General features: G+C 45.8%; 1 protein-coding gene across 6 annotated transcripts; it reads left to right on the top strand.

The window, feature by feature from the left end:
• Positions 1-547: 547 nt before the first annotated feature.
• LOC142495824 (DNA-directed DNA/RNA polymerase mu-like) lies at positions 548-23,700 on the top strand. 6 transcript variants are annotated; one of them, XM_075601842.1, is made up of 13 exons: positions 548-625; positions 2,513-2,721; positions 2,985-3,177; positions 3,376-3,474; positions 3,926-4,096; positions 5,205-5,276; positions 5,906-6,026; positions 6,204-6,336; positions 17,213-17,315; positions 20,388-20,447; positions 20,628-20,900; positions 22,568-22,651; positions 23,181-23,700. In XM_075601842.1, the coding sequence occupies exons 2-13, from the start codon at positions 2,537-2,539 to the stop codon at positions 23,265-23,267; spliced, it is 1,581 nt and encodes a 526-aa protein (XP_075457957.1). In that variant the 5' UTR covers positions 548-625; positions 2,513-2,536; the 3' UTR covers positions 23,268-23,700. The 6 variants fall into 6 exon arrangements, with proteins under 6 accessions (XP_075457957.1, XP_075457959.1, XP_075457958.1 ...); XM_075601844.1 differs by having other exon boundaries at positions 596-625; positions 2,480-2,721; XM_075601843.1 differs by lacking the exon at positions 548-625 and adding an exon at positions 1,885-2,035.
• Positions 23,701-23,778: the final 78 nt, after the last annotated feature.

Consider the following 23,778-nt stretch of genomic DNA (forward strand, 5'->3'; position numbering starts at 1 on the left):
CGAGAAAGAGGTTAATAGAGCGCTGCTCTGCAGTCTGTAATAGGGATTAGGTTAATGGAGTAATGCTCTGCAGGTATGTAACATGGCTCCAGTAAATGGAGTGATACTCTGTAGCCTGTAACAGGCCTCAGATAAATGGAGCAATGCTCTGCAGTTCTATAACGGATCAGGGTAATGGATCAATGCTCTGCAGTTCTATAACGGATCAGGGTAATGGAGCAATGATCTGCAGTTCTATAACGGATCAGGGTAATGGAGCAATGCTCTGCAGTTCTATAACGGATCAGGGTAATGGAGCAATGCTCTGCAGTTCTATAACGGATCAGGGTAATGGAGCAATGCTCTGCAGTCACCACCCCTCCCTTTATGTTGTTACTCAGTCACACCTTCGATGTCACACCTTTGATAACTGACTCACTGTGGAGAGGACGGTATATTTACATAAATGGGCGTGTATATCAAGTACTATACATAAAGGGGCGTGTCCACCACATATTTTACGTAAGGGGCGTATACCTCATTAAATTGTACATAGGGGCGTGATCACTGTGCTATTTGCCTAAGGGGCGGGGATAGTGTGCAGGATCAGGGCCCGGAAGTTCCTTCCTCATCTCTGCACTGTAAAGTAGGTAGTGATTGAGGGGAGTATAGATAGGGAAGTGGGGGTGGGGCGAGAGCAGAGTATAGGGAAGGGGTGGGGGGGAGAGAGCAAAGTATAGGGAAGGGGTGGGGGAGAGAGAGCAGAGTATAGGGAAGGGGTGGGGGGGAGAGAGCAAAGTATAGGGAAGGGGTGGGGGAGAGAGCAGAGTATAGGGAAGGGGTGGGGGAGAGAGAGCAGAGTATAGGGAAGGGGTGGGGAAGAGAGCAGAGTATAGGGAAGGGGTGGGGGAGAGAGAGCAGAGTATAGGGAAGGGGTGGGGGAGAGAGAGCAGAGTATAGGGAAGGGGTGGGGGAGAGAGAGCAGAGTATAGGGAAGGGGTGGGGGAGAGAGCAGAGTATAGGGAAGGGGTGGGGGAGAGAGAGCAGAGTATAGGGAAGGGGAGAGCAGAGTTTAGGGAAGGGGGAGAGAGCAGAGTATAGAGAAGGGGTGGGGGTGAGAGAGCAGAGTATAGGGAAGGGGTGGGGGAGAGCAGAGTATAGGGAAGGGGTGGGGGAGAGCAGAGTATAGGGAAGGGGGAGAGAGCAGAGTATAGGGAAGGGGTGGGGGAGAGAGCAGAGTATAGGGAAAGGGTAGGGGAGAGAGCAGAGTATAGGGAAGGGGTGGGGGAGAGAGAGCAGAGCATAGGGAAGGGGTGGGGGAGAGAGAGCAGAGCATAGGGAAGGGGTGGGGGAGAGAGAGCAGAGCATAGGGAAGGGGTGGGGGAGAGAGAGCAGAGTATAGGGAAGGGGGGAAGAGAGAGCAGAGTATAGGGAAGGGGGGAAGAGAGAGCAGAGTATAGGGCAGGGGAGAGAGAGCGAGCAGAGTATAGGGAAGGGATGGGGAAGAGAGAGCAGAGTATAGGGAAGGGGTGGAGAGAGCAGAGTATAGGAACGGGGGAGCAGAATTTGGGAGGAAGCAGAGTATAGCTAGAGGGGGGTTGAGCAGAGTATAGAGAGACTGGGAGGAGAGCAGAGTATGGGGAGTGGGAGACCGGCGTATAGGGAAGGGGGGAGAGTGGCATATAGGGAGGGGGGACAGAGGGTAGAGTAGAGTAGAGTGAAGGGGGGGAGAGAGCAGAGTATAGGAAAGGGGGAGCATAGTTGGGGAGGAAGCAGAGTATAGCTAGAGGGGGGTTGAGCAGGGGATAGAGAGAGACTGGGAGGAGAGCAGAGTATGGGGAGGGGGAGAGCGGCTTATAGGGAGGATGGGGGAAGAGCGGCGTATAGAGAGGGAGGGGGAAGCAGTGTATAGGGAGGGGAGAGAACGGTGTATAGTGAGGAAGGGGGAAGAGCGGTGTGTTGAGAGAGGGAGGGGAGAGCGGCGTATTGAGAGAGGTAGGGGGGAAAGCAGTGTATAAGGAGGGGAGAGAGCGGTGCATGGAGGAGGGGAGAAGCGGTGTGTATAGAGGGGGGGGGATTTGTTGAAAGGTTGACACATACAGTGTCTTTACTCACATTGTTACACACACAGTCAGATACATTGTAACCGAGTGACTCACTAATGCATTGCCACCCATTGTCATTGTGCTACGTATGTTGACACAACAACATTGACACATATATTCACTCTGACACACACTGATATACAACACACATTTACATGGCACACATTCATATAATGCCACTCTTACTAACGCACACATTCATATAATGCCACGCTTACTAACGCACACATTCATATAATGCCACGCTTACTAACGCACACATTCATATAATGTCACGCTTACTAACTCACACATTCATATGACGCACTCACTGATGGTGACACACATTCATATAATGTGACATATATATTCATATAATGACATGCGTACCCTTTGACAATCTCATATTGTGACAGACATGGTGTCACGTGTGTCTTGCTGTGATTTAGCCCCTCAGGTTCTGTGACGCAGTGATGTCCCTCGTCCCTCTTAAGAGGAGGAGGAGGAGTGAGCCGGTGCCTGGGGGTACCACTTCACCTGCAGGCACGTTCCCTGGTGTGTGCGTGTTCCTGGTGGAACGCAGAATGGGGAGGGCACGGAGGGCCTTCCTCACTGCGCTGGCACAAGGGAAGGGATTCAGTGTAACACCAGAGTACAGGTACAGTGCATATAACAGCAGTGCCAGCCTCCCCCTCACACTTCTACACCATGACGTGTACACAGCATAGGCAGCGACAGTGCCAGCCTCCCCCTCACACACACTTCTACACCATGTCATGAATACAAAGCACTTGTACAGAGCAGGCAGCAGTGCCAGCCTCTCTCTGTCTCACTCACTCACACACCATTACATGTATACACAACACAGGTACAGCAAGGGCAGAGTCAGTGACAACCTCCCCCTGGATGTTACCCTTGCAGTGATGCGGTGACACATGTGGTATCGGAGCAGAACTCGGGCTCTGAGGTTCTGATGTGGATCGAGAGGCAGAGCAGCCGGCCGGTAGAGCATGGTGGGGCACAGGGAGGACCCCAATTCCTGGACATCACCTGGTTCACAGAGAGCATGAGCGTGGGGCGGCCTGTGGGGGTTGAACCCAGACACTGCTTGGGGGTAAATAAGGAAGGGGGGAGGGAGAGAATGATGAGGGAGCTGTGTGTGTGGTGTGTGTGTGTGTGTGGGGGGGGGGGGGGTGAGATTAGGATGCTGATTCGTGTGTGTGTCTTCTGGTAATTAACCAGGGAGCATTATCCAAGTTCAAACCCTCCTGTAAATGTTGGTCCTATTATTATCCTGTGTCTCTGTCTGCAGGTTGAGGAGTTTCCGGCTGCCTGCAACAAAGCCCCAGAGACACTTCCATATGCCTGTCAGCGTCGAACCCCGCTGCACCACCATAACCAGGAGATTACGGTAACTGGCAGGATGTGGTGGTGGTGGTGGTGGTGGGGGGGGGAGCGGAGAGAAGCTGCTGGTCATTTTATATCTGAAAGCCTGGATAATCTCTGCAGGGGCTATGTTACCCTTGTTAATCCCTCCTGTTCAGTCTCCAAACCCTTACAATCTCAAGCCTGTGGCACAGAGAGATAAAATGATTTGCCCAAGGCCAAGGAGAGCTGATGCTGGTATCCCAACTGGCTTTCCCCACTTCAAAGGCTGTATCATTACCACCAAGCTGCCCCCTCAGACCCTACATTAGAAGTTCACATGCTCTCTATATACTGGGATCCCTGAACATAGAATCAGGTAGGCGGCTCAACTGTCAAACATCAGCAATGTTATCATAAAGCTAGAGAAGGTTAGGGCTCTGGTATTTACATACGTCTCAGCTCCTCTTCCATGTCTCTGTCACCCCCCACCGAAGGATGCTCTCCATGTCCTCGCAAAGGCAGCCTCTTTCGAGGGTTCTGAAGTTCGCAGTCTGGGCTTCATCAGGGCCGCCTCTGTATTGAAGTCTCTTCCCTTCAGGCTGCGGTCAGCAGAGGAGGCGAGAGGCCTGCCGTGGTGTGGGGGTCACTGCAGGACAGTCATCCAGGTAATAGGGGAAGCATTACAAGCTCTTGGCCACTTGGTGGCACTGTATGCGACTCAAAACCATATCCTGCAACACAGTGAGAAGGCAAGATGAATGCATTTGAAAAATTTATAATCAAAGGTAAAAAAAAAAAACAGAAGGGCGATTATTTTCTTTTATTATTTAATAATTACCTCTAGTGCACCTACCTAATCTAACTTGAGGTTGAGAGAGTATTTGTTATTTCTTTTTCATTAAAGAAGCAGTTCAAGCTGTCGTTTTTTTATTTATTTCTTTTTTAATATGTGCATCAATACAATTCAAACAATAAGTAATTCGCTAAGTTGCCGATCGGTCCGTTCTCCTGTGATCGATCGGCGACGTTTCGGCTCTCTGGTTCACTAAATGGCTGTCAGTGCAGCAGAAGAGTACCCAGGATGCAAAGTTCTGTGGGGAAGATAATGTGACCAGGCAGTCACTAGATACATTTGGTGCACTGCTAGAGAGAGGGCAAGGCTCAAAAAGGGGTGTGCCAGAGCCTGTTTCAGAAGAGGAAGGGGATGTGACTTTGTAAATGGTTGCTATAGGAACAAAAAATGTTTGTTAGATTCTAATACATAAAAGTCTTTACAAATATATATTTTTAAATGCTACAACTATTTTCTCATAGTACAGAACTGATGTATTAAAAACAAACAAAACAAAAAAACAAGTAGGATATTGTTTGAACTGCAGCTTTAAAGGGTCAGACCCTCCTAGACGAAAGTGAGCTAAAAACAGTGGCATGATAAGCCTTTCACTGCCAGCGGGACATGTCCCACATTGCACAGCATAAAGGTTATTCTGTTAAAAAGCTGTTAATAGACACTTTCCTAAAATATCAGGCTAGTATTTTTAAATAACCTTTAAAACGTGTAATATTTGCATGGTGAGTAAAACATGTTGTTGGATTTTTTTCTCCTCACAATGTTTGTTATTCCCTGTGGTGGTAAGACTGTTTGTCAGTCCTGAAACATACATTTTTCACTAGGTACAAATAACCGTTACGTTAAGGGTCCAAGAAACTGTTGTGTCGTACATACAGGTATTATCCACATACATGTAATCTCACTGTCGTTTCCATGTGCAGGAAATTCTGGAGGACGAAGCATGCAGGGAGGTGGAGATGGTAAAAATCAGTGATCAATACCGGAGCATGGAGGTATGTCAGAGGGTGTGACACGGAGTACTGCATGGGGCACAGGGGAATCACAGCATGTGACACAGTGATACTGGCTGCTCAGGCTGTAACGCACAGAAAAATAGTAGTACAGACTACGGAGACATGGTGCACACTGTGACACACACACAATGGGTACACGTGCTTTGACACACAGGGTATGCATGCGGTGATGCACATACGCATGCTGTGACACACATACAGGGTACACGCTGCAACACACACACAGCCTACGCACACGCTGTGACACAGGGTAGGCACGTGCTGCGACACACACAGGGTAGGCACGTGCTGTGATACACACACGCACAGGATTCACACACTCACACTGGGTATGCATGCGCTGGGACCCCCGCACACGGGGTATGCATGCGCTGGGACCCCCGCACACACGGGGTTCACGCGCTGGGACCCCCGCACATCGGGTACGCATGCGCTGTGATTCACACGTACACGGGGTACACATGCAAAGTTTAATTTACCTCGATACTTAGACAGTACAAGGCGTAACTTTCACACAGGGTGACACGCACACGGTACACAATCTGTGACACCCACCCACAGAGTGCACTTCCTGTGACGGTTCCTTTCATGCCTCCCCTCTTCCCCAGCTGCTCACAGGTATTTTTGGTGTTGGGGTGCGCACCGCAGAGCGATGGTACCGAGAGGGTGTACGGAGCCTCCGTGACCTGCAGAGCATTGAGAGAAAGTTGACTGCAGAGCAGAGAGCCGGTGAGACCAGGGTTACTATACAGACAAGTAGGCTATCGGTTAATGGAGCAATGCTCTGCAGATCTCAGACAGGGAAGGGTTTGAAGGAGCGACGCTATACAGATCACTAGCAGGGAAGCAGTTAATGGAGCAATGCTCGTGGAGATATAACTCTGGGTGTCCCTGTGATTCTCTCAGGGCTTCGACATTACACAGACCTGCAGCAGCCTGTGACTCGCGAGGAGGCAGTGCGTGCAGAGCTTCTGGTGAAAGATGCTCTGCAGAGATTCCTCCCGGAAGTTCAGGTGACCATGACTGGCGGATTCCGCAGGTAGGAAACCCGGGGGACGTATATGTGTACGCATAAGCGGAACTAGGTATTTTTGTGCCCGGGTGCAATTTCCACCAACTTCACCTGCAATTTATAGAACTAAGCCAAAACAATCCTGTCATTTTAACTGTATTTGTGAGTCTTGGTAATCTAAATGTACATCACATTTAGTTTCATCTTCACTTATCGGTTTGAGCCACTATATAACCACTGCTTAGTTTATCTTACTCTTCCCTAATTTTTCTCCCCGTGCGAAATTCAGCTCCCACTCTCACCATCTCCTCTCTCACCATCTCCTCTCTCCGCATCTCCTGCCCCCTATCACTCTCTCCGTCGCTCCCTCTCTGTGACGCCTTCTCTTACTCCATCTCTCCATGCCTCACTTCCTCTTCTTAGAAGGACTGCTCCTTGCTCATCAACACCACTCAAATTAAATGGGGCTAAATTAGGAGAATCCTTGATGGAGAAGGATTTAGGAGTGCTTGTAAACAGTAGGCTTGGCAATAGTGCCCAAAGTCATGCAGTGGCTGCAAAGGCAAACAAGATCTTATCTTGCATTAAATGGGCAATGGATGGAAGGGAAGTAAACATAATTATGCCCCTTTTTATAAAGCATTAGTAAGACCGCACCTTAAATATGGAGTACAATTTTGGGCACCACTCATTAGAAAATAACTAGAGAGGGCAGGGAAGCGTCAGCAAATTAATAAAGGGGGTGGCTAATCTGATCAATTACATTTGTTTACATTAGAAAAGAGGCATCTAAGAGGGGCTATGATAACTATTTACAAATATATTCAGGGACAGTACAAGGAGCTTTTAAAAGAACTATTCATCCCAAGGGTAGTGCAAACGACACAGGGTCATCCCTTAAGGTTGGAGGAAAGGAGATTTCACCAGCAACAAAGCAAAGGGTTCTTTACAGTAAGGGCATTTAAAATCTGGAATTCATTACCCATGGAGACTGGGATGGACGATACAATGAATATCTTCAAAAATAGATTGGACATCTTTTTAGAAGGGAAAGGTATATAGGAATATACTAAATAAGTAAACATAGTTAAAATGTAACTGTTACATCGTAGATGAGGTTCAAAAAAGACATACGTCCGTCAAGTTAAATCTATGCTAAATTTAGACGACAGATGCTTATCCTATATTTGTATTTACGGTATATTGATCCAGAGGAAGGCAAACAAAAACCCCAGTGAAATATAATCTAATGATATCTCAAAAGGGGAAAAATAAATTCCTTCCTAACTCCAAAGATTGGCAATCGTATTTCTCCCTGGATTAACATCCTTCCCATGTTTACTTATTTTGTATATCCCTGTATGCCTTTCTATTCTAAAAAGATATCCAGGATACAGGTGAAAGTGCACTGCCTAAAAAGCAGGAGGAGGCTCACGGCCTTGATCAAGGTGATAAAGGGCACACGACCCGAAACGCGTAGGTGTGTTACCTGCTGTTGCTCTTGGGGGCTATGTTTGATTCACTTATGGAATAAAGTCGTTTTTATGCAGCCGTGAGCCTCCTGCTTTTTAGGCAGTGCAATGCCTTTTTCTCCTGTATCCTGTTACCCTGCTTTGGTGGACTGCACGCCGCTGAATTACTGCCTTGGGACTGGACTGTGGAAGCTAACAGTGAGTAATTCCTGTGGGTTTCCATGCCCTTATTCTATACTGTATGGGACAATCTATGTACTGTGTATTTGTGCCAGGTAGCCCTAGGTACTAGTCCCCCATCCCTATTAGGGAAGTTATATTATATACAGTTTATATTGGAGTGGTCCTCGCAGAGATCTTTTATATTTAAAGGGACTTGTTCATGTCTGATGCACACTCTAAAAAGATATCCAACCTTTTTTTGAAAATATCTATTGTATCTGCTAGTCTCCATGGGTAATGAATTCCACATTTTAACTGCCGTTACTGTAAAGAACCCTTTCCTTTGTTGCTTGGGAAATCTCCTTTCCTCCAACCTTAAGGTTGGACCCTGTGTCGTTTGTACTGCCCTTGGAATGAGTAGTTCTTTTGACAGCTCCTTGTATTGTCCCCGAAATATATTTGTATATAGTTATCATATCCCCTCTTAGACGCCTCTTTTCAAATGTAAACAAATCTCTCCTCCTAAATCAGATTATCCATCCCCATTATTAATTTGGTGGCTCTTCTCTGCACTTTTTCTAGGTGCCCAAAACTGTACTCCATATTCAAGGCGTCATCTTACTAATGCTTTATAGAGGGGCATAATTATGTTTACTTCCCTTCCATCCATTCCCCGTTTAATGCAAGATAAGATCTTTTTTGCCTTTGCAGCTGCTGCATTAATTTGGCAACTACTGCTAAGCCTGCTGTCTACAAGCACTCCGAAATCCTTCTCTATCAAGGATTCTCCTAATTTATTCCCATTTAATTTGTAAATTGCCTGTATACTATACACATGGGAAGGATGTTGATCTAGGGATATATCTGATTGCCATAATTTAGAGTCAGGAAGGAATTTCTCTCCTTTATGAGACCTCATCACTGGTGGTTTTTGTTTGTGCCTTCCTCTGGATCAATATACTGTAAATACAAATATAGGCTAAAGCAGGGGGGCGCAAACTTTTTTCCCTGCGCCCCCCTGCCGGCTGTCCCCTCACTCCCGCGCCCCCCTCCCAACCCCAACTTACCCGCGCTCCGGCGTAATGACGTCACGTTGCCATAGCAACGTGACGTCACATGACCTCGCAGCGTCATTTTGACGCCGCGTTGCCATGGCGACACAGGGAGGAAGCCGCCGGAGCCACGGTAAGTTAAATTTACAGAGGCCCTGCAGCTCCCCCGGCACTTAATTCAAGTGCCATCGGGAAGCGCGCGGGGCCTCTGTAAACCCCGCGCCCCCCGTCGGCAGTGTCGCGCCCCCCCTGGGGGTCGCGCCCCACAGTTTGCGCACCGCTGGGCTAAAGTATCGGTCACCTAAATTTAGCATAGGTTGAACTTGATGGACATTTGTCTCTTTGTTTCAATCTCATTTACTATGCAACTACGTAACCTCCAGATCTCTGCCAACTTAGTTGAGTCAGTGAAACCAGAAATGTCAGAATTTCATGGTTGCGCCAGTACCGATGGGGAACGGCCACAACGGTGGGCCCTGACCATACCCCTACCTCCAGGAGCGGCCTCAGGATGATCGACTCTGGGCTTGAAAGGGAACCTCCACTGAAAAGTTCTGACCAAGGCGGGGGCATGAACGTGCTTGCTATTCACCCATGACCTCTGCTCCGGGCCATACCCCTGCTAGTGGACAAGGTACTGGATGCCACCGCGTGATTTGCGAGTCAAGGATGCAGGGAATTTCGAACTGCTGATATCCCTCGACAAGAAGGGGCGGGGCAGGTACAGGGGAGGCGAAGGAATTTTGAATCAAAGGCATGAGATGGGACACAGGGAACACACGAGGAACCCTCCATATCGAAAGGCAGTTCTAGTTCGAAAGAGACCGGATTAATATCGCCGTTTTAGAGGTAAAAGTCATTAACTAACTACATTCTTTGAGTACTGAGGAAAAGGCGATCAAATGTTCTTTTTGACATGATTTCAAAATCATACTTAATGAGTTTTATGTTTTGTTAAATCTGAATTATGACTAATTAGGCACTTAATGAGTTTTTCAATAGAAATATCAAGAAACTCCAAGTCAGGAAGTGCATTTAGTGAGTTTTTGACAAAAATGCATTTGAGTTCTACCTCTACAATGATGATATCTTTCTTAATCCTGTATGGACCAATATATTTAGGGCCCAATTTGGCCCTAGCATTTTGAGGCAAATATTCCTTGTGGACAGCCATACTTGGTCTCCAGGTCAGTCGGTGATGGTTTCTTGTGCTTTTCAGCATACGACTTCTGCATAAGGGCAGCTCTGTTGTTCGACTGAATCTCCTTTAATAGTTCTTGGAGATTCTAAATCTTCAGATCCACAGCTGATACCTCCGAATTAGCGGAAGACGTAGGCAGAGAAGCGAGATGCTACCCAAGGGCAGAAAGGAATGGTGACTGCTGGGTTGATTCCTGCCAGAGAGAATTACAGGTAAACAAAGCCCAAGGGGAGGAGGTCAACCCAGTCATCCTGTTGGTCAGATGCAAAGCACCTGAGGTACTGTTCTAAGGACTGGTTGGTTCGTTCTGTTTGGCCATTGGTCTCCGGATGATAGGTCAAGGAAATGTATTGAAATACCCAGGCATAGGCAAACTACTCTCCAAAGTTTTGAACAAATTTATCTCCCCTATTCGAGTCAATTACCTTGATGAAAATATCAGATATCTGTACTGTGGAATGCACCACATGAAAAATAAAGCCCATCTCGCCTGTCGTGCCAACTCTGCTTGCCCTTTCGTTGTACTGATCTGTGAGTATTGTGACATGTATAAAAATGTTTTACCAGGAAGTAATACATTGAGAGTTACCTCTCGTTTTCAAGTATGTCCTGGGCACAGAGTTATAAAAATACATGGTTACATTAAAAGAACAGGGTTATGCAGTCAATTCACTGACATGTCATGGACAGATAGAGTTGTAAAATTGGGTACAGGGGATAAAGGGTTTGAGATTGAAAATACATCAGCGAATTGCAGCAAATGGCTCACATCCTTTTGGCTGCACCAAAAGCTGTCGGCCTTTGGGGGCAACACAGATGTATACTGGGGTGGTTGAGATTCAATACAGCTGTGAAAACAAAGTTCTTTGTGTCTTCTTGGCTCATTAACATTCCAGGGGGTAGGGTTGACGTTCCACAAAGTACAAGCAAAGCTTAACCCATAGCACGCTGGTCCTGGGCAGAGGGGAGCAGCTCTTGGAGAGCCACTTCAGGCTTTCCGCCTTTGGGGCAACGCAGATACAGTATACACTGGGGTGGTTGAGATTCAAGACAGGCAAAGTTGTGCCCTTCAATAGATGTTGCTATTCCTCCAAGGCCAGAAGTTCTCAGTTCCCAATATCGTCTTTTTTTTTTTTTTCTGCTTTGGAAAACATCTTCTTCTCCTTCTTTTTTTTTTTTTTTTTAAGGCACACGGTTGTAACCTGCCCTGGGATTTACTCATTTGAGGCAGAACCGCATCAACCCCAATGTCAGAAGTGTCCACCTTGAGACCTAAAGACTTGGAAGGATCTGGGTAAACCAAAGTGGGGGCTGTAGAGCAGGTTGTTTTGAGTGTTCGAAAGGCAGTAATGGCCACTGGCGATCATTGGGAAGGATTTTGTGGGAGCCACAATCCTGAGAGAAATTCCGGATGACCCGGCAATAGTTATACACGAAGCCCAAGAATCTTTGGATGGGTTTGAGGGTGGAAATGGGCCAGTCAAGAACAGCACAGTCCATTGCTGAATCCATTTAGAAGCCGTCAGATGAATGGAAATCTTCTGCTGCTCAAAGAGACATTTTTCTAACTTACGACGAGATGGGGTTTGCGTAAACCTTGATAGAACCTGCCTGACCATAGCCTGATGATCGGCCATGGATTGGGAGAAAATTAGTAGGTCATCCAAATACACGATGACCTAGACCTAGAGATGCTGGAATATTTCATTAATGAAGTATTTAAATACCGCAGGGGTGTTAAATAGGCCAAAGGCCATGACCATGTACTACCATAACATCATTCCCATCCCTGGTGTTGAAGGCCGTCTTCCATTATTGGCCCTCCCATATACGAATGAGATTGTATGCTCGAGGGAAGTAGAGTTTCATAAAAAGCATAGCTCCTCTAAGTCTGTCAAACAACTGGGGAATCAGGGGTAGAGGATACCAGTGAGAGTTATTTTATTCAAGCCCCTGTAGACAATTCAGGGTTTCAAGAAGCAGTCTTTCTTCAGAAAGAAAAATAATCCTGCCCCTGCAGGCGAATAGAATTGACAAATTAATCCTTTTTTTGAGGTTCTCCAGCATGTACTGTAATCTTTCATGGAGGGATGGAGCCTGGGAGGTCTATGCCGCAATAATAGTGCTGATGCGGGGAAAGTTTCTTAGCTTGTCTTTTGTTTGTCTAAGATGTCCTGGAACTCTCAATACACTTCTGAAAGGCTAGGAGAGATAGCATAGATAGGACCAGAATTTCAGAGACAAGAAGTTTGACAAGTATAAACTCCACACTGTTACTTGTCCTGTGGAGCACTCAATCCGTGAATCGTGTTGCTGGAGCTATGGAAATCGTACCGTGGTTGAGAGTGAGGATATGATATTGAAGAGGAGTGTTTAGTGATGGGTGGAGCCCACAGAGACTTGTAAGGGTATCGTTTCCCAGCAGATGGTCCCCAGGCCCAAAGGTTTCCAATCAATGGCCTCTACTGCAAGCGGAGCTTTCTCCAGTTGAAACAGAATGGCGTGGGACTGCGCGAAGGCATGATCCAAGAGGTTTCCAGCTGCTCCTGAGTCGATGAATGCCTGTGTTTGAACCGTAGCGTGATACCATGAAAGTTGGACTGGCAGAAGGAGTCATGTAGGCTGGTCCGGAGGAGGTACCGCTGAAATTCCTATGGAGGGTTCCTCTCCTCACTAGGTGTGGTATGGAGGAAGTGGCCCTTTAAGCTGCAATAGAGGGAAATCCCAGCAGAGCATCTTCAGGGCCTCTCCTGTTCAGACCATCTTATGCCTCCAATTTGCAGGTTTTTTTCTTATTTAGAAGGCTCGCTCCGGGGGAGGCTGAAAGCGTGTTGCTAGTCGAAAGCTGGAGACTTCCCGAGAGTGGACTTTCTAAATCTGTTGCTCCCAAATACAAAGGTCCATGTGGATACAAAGGGCGATTTTAGTTTGAGGTCTTTAGGAGTCTCTCCTAATTTCTAATTACTAATAAGAGTAATTTCTCTCCAGAAGGACTTGGAAAGACTAGAAACGTGGGCAGGTAAATGGCAGATGAGGTTTAATACAGATAAATGTAAGGTTATGCATTTGGGAAGCAAGAATAAACAGGCGACTTACAAATTAAATGGGGATAAATTAGGGGAATCATTGATGGAGAAGGATTTAGGAGTGCTTATAGACAGCAGACTTAGTTAGGGTGATAGGGGGGCCCCTGCTGCAGCCACAGTAGTTAGGTGGGGTGATGAACGGTGCTTAGGGTGTACATACAGTAGAGAACAAATAGAGAGAGAACCCTGTATAGCACTCAGGTTCACGCTCTGATGATGAGTGAGTGATTTAAAACATATTCTTTATTAATAGCATATATTAAAATAGTATGTGTTGGAGCAACGTACTGGAGGTAGGTTGATCCTAGATAATAGTAGCCGTATTGGCTCCGGATCAAATAGTATTTTACAGAACTATGGAGTTGCCTGATACCGTGATGGCAGGACAAGTAGGATGAGTGGGGGTAGTAATGATGGAATAGGGGAGTGGTGTACATAGGGACAGTGTATGTGGAGATATGGTCCGTATCATAAGTTACAGCTATGGAGAGTCATGGCAGATGTCTCAGGGGTGTAGGCTATCATAAAAATGGGGTGTACAAGAATCCCTCATTGAGACCTCTGGGTGATAGCGTCCCAAGTGTGTAGATCCATTTGGACTCCTTTTGGAGGAGAGCTTTGTCCCAGTCTCCCCTTCTTTGTCCCCGAGTGAGGTGGTCAATTCCACAGAAGGTAACAGCTTTAAGGTCCCCGCCATGACACAAGTTGACGTGTCTCGACAGGGGTTTGTCAGTCTTGTTCCTGACAGTGCCTATGTGCTCAAGAACCCTCTGTTTTAGACATCTGCTAGTCTTTCCCACTTACACTTTCCCACATACACATTTGCCTTGGTATATGACACCCGTGCTGAGGCAGTTGATAAAACTGCGTATTTGGTACATCTTAGTGTTGTTCCAGTTCCCAAATTGTTTAGTAGTTTTCATATACTGGCAGGCCTTGCAGCGTTGGCAAGTATAGGATCCCGTAGGTTTGGGCGGTAGCCATGTTCTCGGTGTTTCATCCACAAAGTGGCTGTGGACCAGTAGATCTTGCAGATTCTTGGCACGTCTGCTGGTCATGGACGGATACTATTTGATCCGGAGCCAATACGGCTACTATTATCTAGGATCAACCTACCTCCAGTACGTTGCTCCAACACATACTATTTTAATATATGCTATTAATAAAGAATATGTTTTAAATCACTCACTCATCATCAGAGCGTGAACCTGAGTGCTATACAGGGTTCTCTCTCTATTTGTAGACAGCAGACTTAGAAATAATTCCCAAAGTCATGCAGTAACTGCAAAGGCAAACAAGATCTTATCTTGCATTAAACGGGCAATGGATGGAAGGGAAGTAAACATAATTATTCCCCTTTATAAAGCATTAGTAAGACGACACCTTGAATATGGAGTACAATTTTGGGCACCACTCCTTAGAAAAGACATTTATGGAACTAGAGAGCGTGCAGAGAAAAGCCACCAAATTAATAAAGGGGATGGACAATCTAACTTATGAGATGAGGCTAGCTAAATTAGCTTTTATTTGCATTAGAAAGAGGCATCTAAGAGGGGATATAACGATTTACAAATATATTCAGGGACAGTACAAGGATCTTTCAAAAGAACTATTCATCCCAAGGGCAGTACAAACGACACAGGGTCATACCTTAAGGTTGGAGGAAAGGAGATTTCACCAGCAACCAAACAAAGGGTTCTTTACAGTAAGGGCAGTTAAAATCTGGAATTCATTAACCATGGAGACACTGATGGCAGATGCAATAGATTTGTTCAAAAAACGTTGGACATTTTTTTTAGAAAGGAATGGTATACAGGGATATACCAAATAAAGAACATGGGAAGGATGTTGATGCAGGGAGTAATCTGATTGCCAATTCTTGGAGTCAGGAAGGAATTTATTTTTCCCCTTACGAGATATCAATGGATGATATGTCACTGGGGTTTTTTGTTTGCCTTCCTCTGGATCAATGTACTGTAAGTACGGATATAGGATAAAGTATATGTCGTCTAAATTTAGCATAGGTTGAACTTGATGGACGCATGTCGTGGTTTTTTTTTTCAACCTCATCTACTATAACTATGTAACTCCCAGCATATCAACTCGTTCTTGAGCTGGTCGCTGAGGCTGTGACCGAAGGTGACCAGCAAGGCCTCATTGTTCCATCCTGTTGTCGGTTGCAAAATTCTATTGTATATTGACCTACCATCCGGGTCCCTTGATGTACACGAAGGAGTGATTTTGAAGCAGAAGCGATGCGCCCTGGGGTGTCTAACACCTTTCTGATGGTCTGGATGAAGGCCAGAGCGTTGTCCACCAGGGGTGGAGACCTTCTGCCAGATAGGGGGGGAGGCCCATGCCACGGCCTCATCAGCCAAGAGGGATTTCATGTATGCCACTCTGGAGCGATGCGTGGCAAAAATTGATTGTTGCAGCTCGAACTGCACACTGGTGCAGGAAGCCCCTGCATGCAGCTGGATCTCCTTTATAGTGCTTTGGAGCCAGGATACGTGGTTCACGGTATGTGTGAAACGGAGGTATAGTAGCAGTGGGCGGATCCACCGGAGGCGGTACGGAAATAAGAACTGTTTAGTACAAAATCAAGGTGGCTAGAAATGGTTTGCAAACACGTGGCGATCGTAGCCAATTACTGGTCCTGACTAAACAGACGCTTCTCGTGATCTGCTAAAAAACAGCCTTGAGCTGAAATGGCCTTCCCTACCTCAGAGGGGCCATGACCTGAGCAAAATGTGACACTGCTCATCTCAGACCAGAAACCTGACCCGTTGGGCGGAGGCAAGATAGTGGAGGCTGACCACGGACCTCAGGACTGAGTCCTGATAGAGGGGACAAATCTGGGTCACACTCCAAGGTCGGGCATAAAGCAAAAACTAAAGTCGGGGTCACGGTCCAAGGTGAGGACTGGCGTAAGGCAGGATCCGAATCCAGGCAAACGGTCAGGGCAGGCAGACTACAAGGCCAAGTCCAGGTTGGTCCTAGCTCAAAACACTAGCAGGAAGGAGAAAGGCCCAGGACAGGTGTAGGTAATTAAGTCTTCATCTTTGTTAAGGGTGAATTAGGCCACATCCTGTTTTCAGCCACCTTGGTAGAGGCAATGAAACCAGAAATGGCAGAATTGCACGGATGCGTCAATGCCAAAGGGGAACGGCGGGCCCCGACACCGGATACTGCGGTTGCAAGGCTCTCTTGTCCACGTTGCCCCAATACATTTTCTTCCTCCCATCTTTTGATTGTTCTCTTGGTCTCTTAATTTTCCTTGTAATCTAGTGGAGTGCCCTCTTTGTCCAATGATGGTCATTTGATCTTGCTATCTGTCCGGCACACTGCCATTTTAATTTCTTCACCCCTGTGATGGTGTCAGACTTTTCTTTTTTGTTTGGTTTTGAACCCATTTATTATTTTCCATGTCTCTTTGGGTAATACCGAGCATAAATATCAGCATATGTCTTTGTTTGAAGCTTCTGAATTAGCTTCGTATTTTAGGGTCCAAGTTTCAGATACATATACGTGAGAACAGGCAGAATACACAGGTCGAACAGTTTCCCTTAGGCACAGTGACGGGTTCCCTTGATTCTTTCTTACAAATGCGATCCATCCCATCTTCATTCTCCTATTGATTTCATTCAAAAGGTTCACAGCCATTGTTATGTGCCGGCCAAGGTAGACATAATTTTCGTCTTCTAGTTCTACTCCATTTGTTTTGATCTTTGCAGAGTTGACACACTTCGTGAACATCACTTTGGTCTTGCATATGGAGGCCCACTTTCTTACTTGCTTCGGCGATTTCTCTGATTTGTTGCTGGAGGTCTTCTGGACTTGTAGTAAAAATAACAATCTCCTTTGCAAATTATAAGCGATTCAAGTATACATCATTGATTTTGATTCATTTTTGTACCTCATACCTCACAGGGGGAAGCAGCAAGGGCATGATGTGGATTTCCTCATTACGCACCCGGATGAAGGAGCTCTGACTGGGCTACTGAAGAAAGCGGTTGATTGGTTGGAGAGCAAGGTGAGGGCAGGGCTTGTTGTGTTGGTACCAGGCAATACGACACACTGTGTTTTAAAGATGCAAAATCTAGGGTCCGTCAGCACTACTACACATATATAGAAAAGAAAGAAGTGGTGCACACAGGTATGAGGGTCTCCCTAAACCAGGCCTGCACAACATACGGGCCGCCTGGACTCTCTGTGCGTCCCGCAATAACTCCCTGACTCCCCCCAACTCCCCCACCCCCCCCAGCCGGCTCTGCAGGCACAGGAGGGAAGGAGCGCATTGTGACACGTTACCCCCGCACCCGCTCTGCCGAAACAAATGGGAAGGAGTACCAGAATTGTGAGTGGGGAAGGAGTGCTAGTATTGTGACGCAGCCGCACTCCTCCCCGCCCCCCCCATCCCCACCCCACTCAGCCGATACATAAGTGCCAGCAGTTTGATGCGATTTCCCCCCCCCCCCCCCATGCTTCTTACCTTCTTGCCGCTAACACCTTCTGGGGCCAGCTTCCATCGCCGTGATCGGGTGCGGGGCGGGAGGGGGAGAGATAATGAGGGGTGCGGGTGGGTGATGTGAGGGGCGGGGGAGATGATGATGTGAGTTTCAGGGGGGGAGAGGGTGATGGGTGATGTGAGGTGCAGGGGGGGTGATTGGAGGTGCATTGGGGGAGAGTGATGTGAGGTGCAGGGGGGGAGAGTGATGTGAGTTGCAGGGGGGGAGAGTGATGTGAGGTGCAAGGGGGGGAGAGGGATGTGAGGTGCAAGGGGGGGAGAGGGATGTGAGGTGCAAGGGGGGAGAGGGATGTGAGGTGCAAGGGGGGAGAGCGATGTGATGTGCAAGGGGGGAGAGGGATGTGAGGTGCAAGGGGGAGAGGGATGTGAAGTGCAGGGGTGGTGGGATGTGTGTGGTGTGCAGGGGGTATTGTGTGTGGGTGAGGGGGAGAGATGGGGGTATGAGAGAGAGATTTGCTAGCTAAATTAGATTTATTTACATTAGAAAAGAGGCGTCTAAGAGGGGATATGATAACTATATACAAATATATTCAGGGACAATACAAGGAGCTTTCAAAAGAACTATTCATCCCACGGGCAGTACAAAGGACTCGGGCCATCCCTTAAGGTTGGAAAAGGAAAGGGTTCTTTACAGTAAGGGCAGTTAAAATGTGGAATTCATTACCCATGGAGACTGTGATGGCAGATACAATAGATTTGTTCAAAAAAAGGTTGGACATCTTTTTAGATGGGAAAGGTATACAGGGATATACCAAATAAGTATACATGGGAAGGATGTTGATCCAGGGATTAATCCGATTGCCAATTCTTGGAGTCAGGAAGGAATTAATTTTTCCCCTTAATGGGGTTTTTTTGTTTGCCTTCCTCTGGATCAATAAGTAAGTATAGATATAGAATAAAGTATCTGTTGTCTAAATTTAGCATAGGTTGAACTTGATGGACGTACGTCTTTTTTCAACCTCATCTACTATGTAACTATGTAACTAGATGGGGAGTATCGCAAAGGTTGATAGTGAGGGGTTCTGGGGGAGATATGAGGATGATGATGAAGGGTGCTGGGGGAGATATGAGGATGATGAGGGGTGCTGGGGGAGATATATGAGGATGATGATGATGAGGTGCTGGAGGAGAGATGATTTTACCCGTGCGGCCCAATTTTTTTTCCTCAGAGCAGTGCGGCCTTTCTCACTTTCGAGTTGTGCAGGCCTGCCCTAAACCCTAACCAGATACAAAAGTAAAAGAGTACCTGCAGCACTCATGCAGCTGTGACCCCAATTAAGGTCAAACAGAAAGCAGTTTAATGCAAAGAGAGAATACATCTTATTAAGCAGAGCATGCTAAACAGGGAATTGTCAGAAGGCAACTACCCAAACAAATACTCCCCCCCTCCCCTCCCAACCCCCCCCCTCCCACCCCCCACCCTGAGAGGGGGGGTATACCTACTGGGAAAGGGGACTATGGGGACAAACGCACTAATCTACATACTAAAACATGTAAACAACACAAAGAGCAAAAAAGTGCTACACTGTGCCAAAAGGCAAAAAGGGAAAACACAATCCAAAGTCAAGGATAGCGGATGGGTATAACTCGTCTCTCGGGGGTGGTATTTGTTTGGGTAGTTGCCTTCCAACAATACCCTGTTTAGCAGGCTCTGCGTAATCATATTTATTCTGTCTTTGCATTAAACTGCTTTCTGTTTGATCTTAATTGGTGTAACAGCTGCTTATGAGTTCTGCGTGTACTCTTTTACTTTTACTACTGTGTTTAAAGTAAACACAGGGAGGGGAAAGTCTATCTTACACTCAGATATAAATGTATTGCAAGTTATTTTCAAACAGCAGAAAACAGCACAAGATTGATGGATGTATACTTTTATTTATATAGTGCCAACAATGTAAGCAGTACTGTACAAAATAAACAATACTGGGAATTACAAATACAATAAGTGCAATCATTATAAAGACAAATAATGGGAAAGGAACATTATCTAAGAAATATGACCTATACAAACCAGTTAGATTCTGTTAATTTAATAAATCAGTTGCTGTTTTTTAATTCCCCAGTTTTATAGACAGGAGAATTTGACTTAAAAAAACTTAAATCGTTCCTTTTGCAGCATTTTACTGACAACCAACTGTAATACTGATACATGATTAAGGATTGACCCATGATTAATTGAAAGTGAGAGGCACTTATAAATGTATATGTCCTGTAAGTTAAAATAAATAAAATTGTAAGAAAAAATTAAATAAATTTTATATAGGGATGAAACCTGTGGAGATAATTACTGCTGCACAATAAATCTGCTGTCTCATAATGTATGCAATTCCCATATATTACGAGTTCAGCAGATGAATTGTGCATGGCAAGCTGTCCCGGCTTCGCACTTTTCGGTTCTAGGAGTTGTGTTTACAAGAAACCTATAATTTGATGGCGATAAGAACCACTTGGCTCCCTAGTCTGTCCATTCTCCTATAGGCTGTTAAACCTCAGACCCTAATAAATTATTTTTTATTTATTTTATAATTGGGATAGTATTGTGTCTATCCCAAGCAGTTTTGCATTCCCTTACTGTAGGAGCCTACATCAGCTCTGCTGGGAGGCTGTCCCATGAATCCCCCACCTTTCCATTATATGGTAAGTACTTCCTCATATTTCCCCTGAGCCACTCGCCCTTCAGCTTCAGAGCTTGACCTTGTTCTAGCACTTTTCTTTCTTTGAAATATTCTCTCCTGCGATGTATTTAAAAGTTTGTCATATTCCCTTGTAACTTAAGATGGAGGTGGAGCTAATTTACAAATGGATCTGTGTCTGCAGGGCATGCTCTTGTACCACCAGATAAAGGAGCGATCACATGGGCGACGCACGGCATCCATCACCATGGATGGTCATGAGACGTGTTTCTCCATTGTTGCCCTGCCAAATGGTGACACTGAAAGGACCGGTCTTGATGCGCTGAGCCCAGAGCCAGTAAGCCCTCATGGGGCGGGACCTGAGGCTCTGGCCTCCTGGAGAGCTGTCCGTGTGGATTTAGTGGTTGCTGCATACTCTGAGTATTCATATGCCCTTCTGGGCTGGACAGGGTCAAAGGTGAGTGTTCACGCAGGCTTGGGTCATTATATCTACATCGCTTTTATCTTTAAAATCTTAATTATGGAGCAAATTTTGGTCTAAAATGCATATTATAGGCTAAAGCTGGTAAATTCAGGGCATTGTTGAAATCCCTGCTCTCTGATTGGTTAAAATTCCAGGCATTATCCAATCAGTAATGGCCCGGAATTTTTGGCAGCTTGCCAAGTTTTTCAGCCAATCAGCTTTTCATTCACGGAGTGAAATTTGCACTTGGACAGGGGAGGTGATTGGACAGAACACACCAGCAAGGCACTGACTCCTCCCCCACCCTGTCTACAGGGAGCTCTGCTCAGGAGAGTGAAGGGAAAGGTTTCTGTGTCTGCTGAGTGGGTGTAAAGGGGGCAGCAGAGTGTTTTATTCGTGTGTCTTCTGTTGGTGTGTGTTTTGTGGGTCTAGAGGGGACAGCAGAGTCTTGTTGGTGTGTTTCTGCTGTGTGTGTTTTGTTCTTGTAGAGGGGGGCTTCAGTGTGTGTTTTGTGGGTGGAGGAGGGGTGCAGAGTGTTTTGTTGGTGTGTGTCTGCAGTGTGTGGGTTTACATGGGGGCTGCAGTGGGTGTAGAGGGGGGCTGCTGGTGTGTTTTATGGATGTAAAGGGGGCAGCAGTCTGTTTTTAGTGTGTGTCTGCAGTGTGTTTTATGGGTGTAGAGGGGGGGGGCTGTTGTGTGTTGTGTGTGTTTTGTGAGTGTAGAGGGTGGAGTAGGGCTGCAGTGTTTTGTGGGTGTAGAGGAGGGGGGCTGCACAGTGTGTAGGGGGGACTGCAGTGTGTTTGTGTGCATAGGGGGGGTTGCAGAGTGTGTGTTTGTGTGTGGAGGGGTCTGTGTATATGTACAATTTACTTTTAATAAACTTGCAGTCAAAGCATAAGAATGTAGACAATCATGCTGATAAGTCAATATGACTACAAAAATGTATCTTTTTTATGAAAAATTTAAAATAAGCCTACATTTAGCCTATAATAGTAATGATCCCTGAAGAACAGGGCATTACTGGACAAAAATGCCCTGGCTGGGTTAAAGTCCCTCGGCTTCGCCTCGGGCCTTCAACTCTTCCAGCCAGGGCATTATTGGCCAGTAATGCCCTGTTCTTCAGGGATTATTACTTAATTATATGCCTCTTGGTTGATTTTCATATGATAAAATATGTAGAATGAAAATATATATTTGCTCACGTCAGCTGGAAGAGTTGCATGACGCTGATTTTATAATGGGACACATCTGCTTCTGAGCGATTTATGTTCTCATCACAAAATGTGCCTGGTTGTAATATAAATGAATGGCATGTAATCGGCGCTTATGACCTGAACCTCTTGTTTTTAAACCGGGGTGCCTAAGAACTCAGGGGTTCCCCAGGCATCACTAGAGGGTTCCCTGCAATTTTGCATTTGAAAATTGTACCAAATACAATTTTTTTTACAATGCCTCGGATTTTAGATGCACTCTTAAAACAGGTTGGGGTGCTGCACAATTTCACATAGGGTTCCTTAACCAAAATAAGGTTCAAAACCACTGCTTTAGCATTTGTCTTAAGTGTGTGTAAAATGTGGCACGGAACATCAACGCAATGTCTTGTTAACCTAGATCTTTGGACTGTGCAAGCAACCACACACACTTCCCATTTATTCTTTCAGCACTTTGAGCGAGAGCTGCGACGCTTCTCTTCCCACAAGAAGAAAATGTCTCTAAGCAGCCACAGGCTGTACGACACAGAGCAGGTGGGATTCCAAAAAGATGGGAGGCACCAGGAAATTGCATAATTTGCTCTTGTGCAAAACTGATTTCTCCCAATCCTACGTATTTATATTTATCTCTAACATATATTTCTATGTGTGTGCACATGTAAATTAACTGACTTGGCCAAAGTAAGAGGGCCTTAAGTCATACGGACAAGGCTATGCCACTTCAAATGCAGTTACATTGTCCTCCATGACTTTCTTGTCTTTTGCCTGACTCTCTGAACAGCCCTTTGCAACATAGAAGTGCTAACAAGTCACAACTGACTTAGTTGGTTCCTCATGGGAAAACAAACTATGCAGTGATTCCAGTGGGCTGTTGCATTACATTGAAAAGATGTATTTATTAATGTACAATTCCATTTACAAATGCTGATCACACTAATGATAAACAATGGTTTAAAATGTATGAAATTCATGCAGTGAGGTAGGGATACCTTACCCCAAATAGTTTAGTTATGAAAAATACATGTGATAAGGTGTTGAAGCATTCTCCTTTCTCTGATTTTAGTGCTGTTCGCTTCCTGCTACATGTGAAGAGGAGATATTTGCACATCTAGGACTACAGTACCTAACCCCCTCAGACAGAAACGCCTGACCCAGCGGATTGTGATTTAGGAAGCGGGACACTTTTTTTTCATACTTCAGCCAGTTATTGGTGACATCACTGAACATCATTTTGAGGCACTGAAACAGGTACTAATTCACAGAGACATTCTTGTAACTGCCCATTTAACCAGTGAGAAACTAAAGAGACATTCTTAATGCATTGTGACCCAATCATCTAAGTTCTTGCTCTGATAGTGGTTGGTGTAGCATTTTATTGTTAGTCACTTTCAAGATGACGGTCTCCGTTTTTATGTACTTCATAGTGAAAGGGGCTGGGTCTGTTTTGTGGCACCTGCGGAGTGTGAATATTTATATTCTAACCTTTAATATTGTATATGCTAAAAGAAACTTACAAATGTTCGGCTATTTCCATGAGTGAATTGTAATGTGCCTACCTACCCAATATAATTTCTTGAGGTGAACATTTGCCTTTCCCATTATAATTCTTATCGCCCCCCCAGTTGCCATTTTGGTCCAGGTGAAAGAAGCTGCATCTAAAC

Source organism: Ascaphus truei, chromosome 5, assembly GCF_040206685.1.
Source record: "Ascaphus truei isolate aAscTru1 chromosome 5, aAscTru1.hap1, whole genome shotgun sequence".
In the NCBI taxonomy this organism is placed as follows: Eukaryota; Metazoa; Chordata; class Amphibia; order Anura; family Ascaphidae; genus Ascaphus; species Ascaphus truei.

Excerpts from the sequence above, each read along its gene's own strand:
- LOC142495824 (XM_075601841.1), top strand. The coding sequence starts at position 2,141 with ATGCATTGCCACCCATTGTCATTGTGCTAC. Across the intron at positions 2,722-2,984 it reads AGTGTAACACCAGAGTACAG|TGATGCGGTGACACATGTGG; the intron begins GTACAGTGCATA and ends TTACCCTTGCAG. Across the intron at positions 3,178-3,375 it reads AACCCAGACACTGCTTGGGG|GTTGAGGAGTTTCCGGCTGC; the intron begins GTAAATAAGGAA and ends CTCTGTCTGCAG.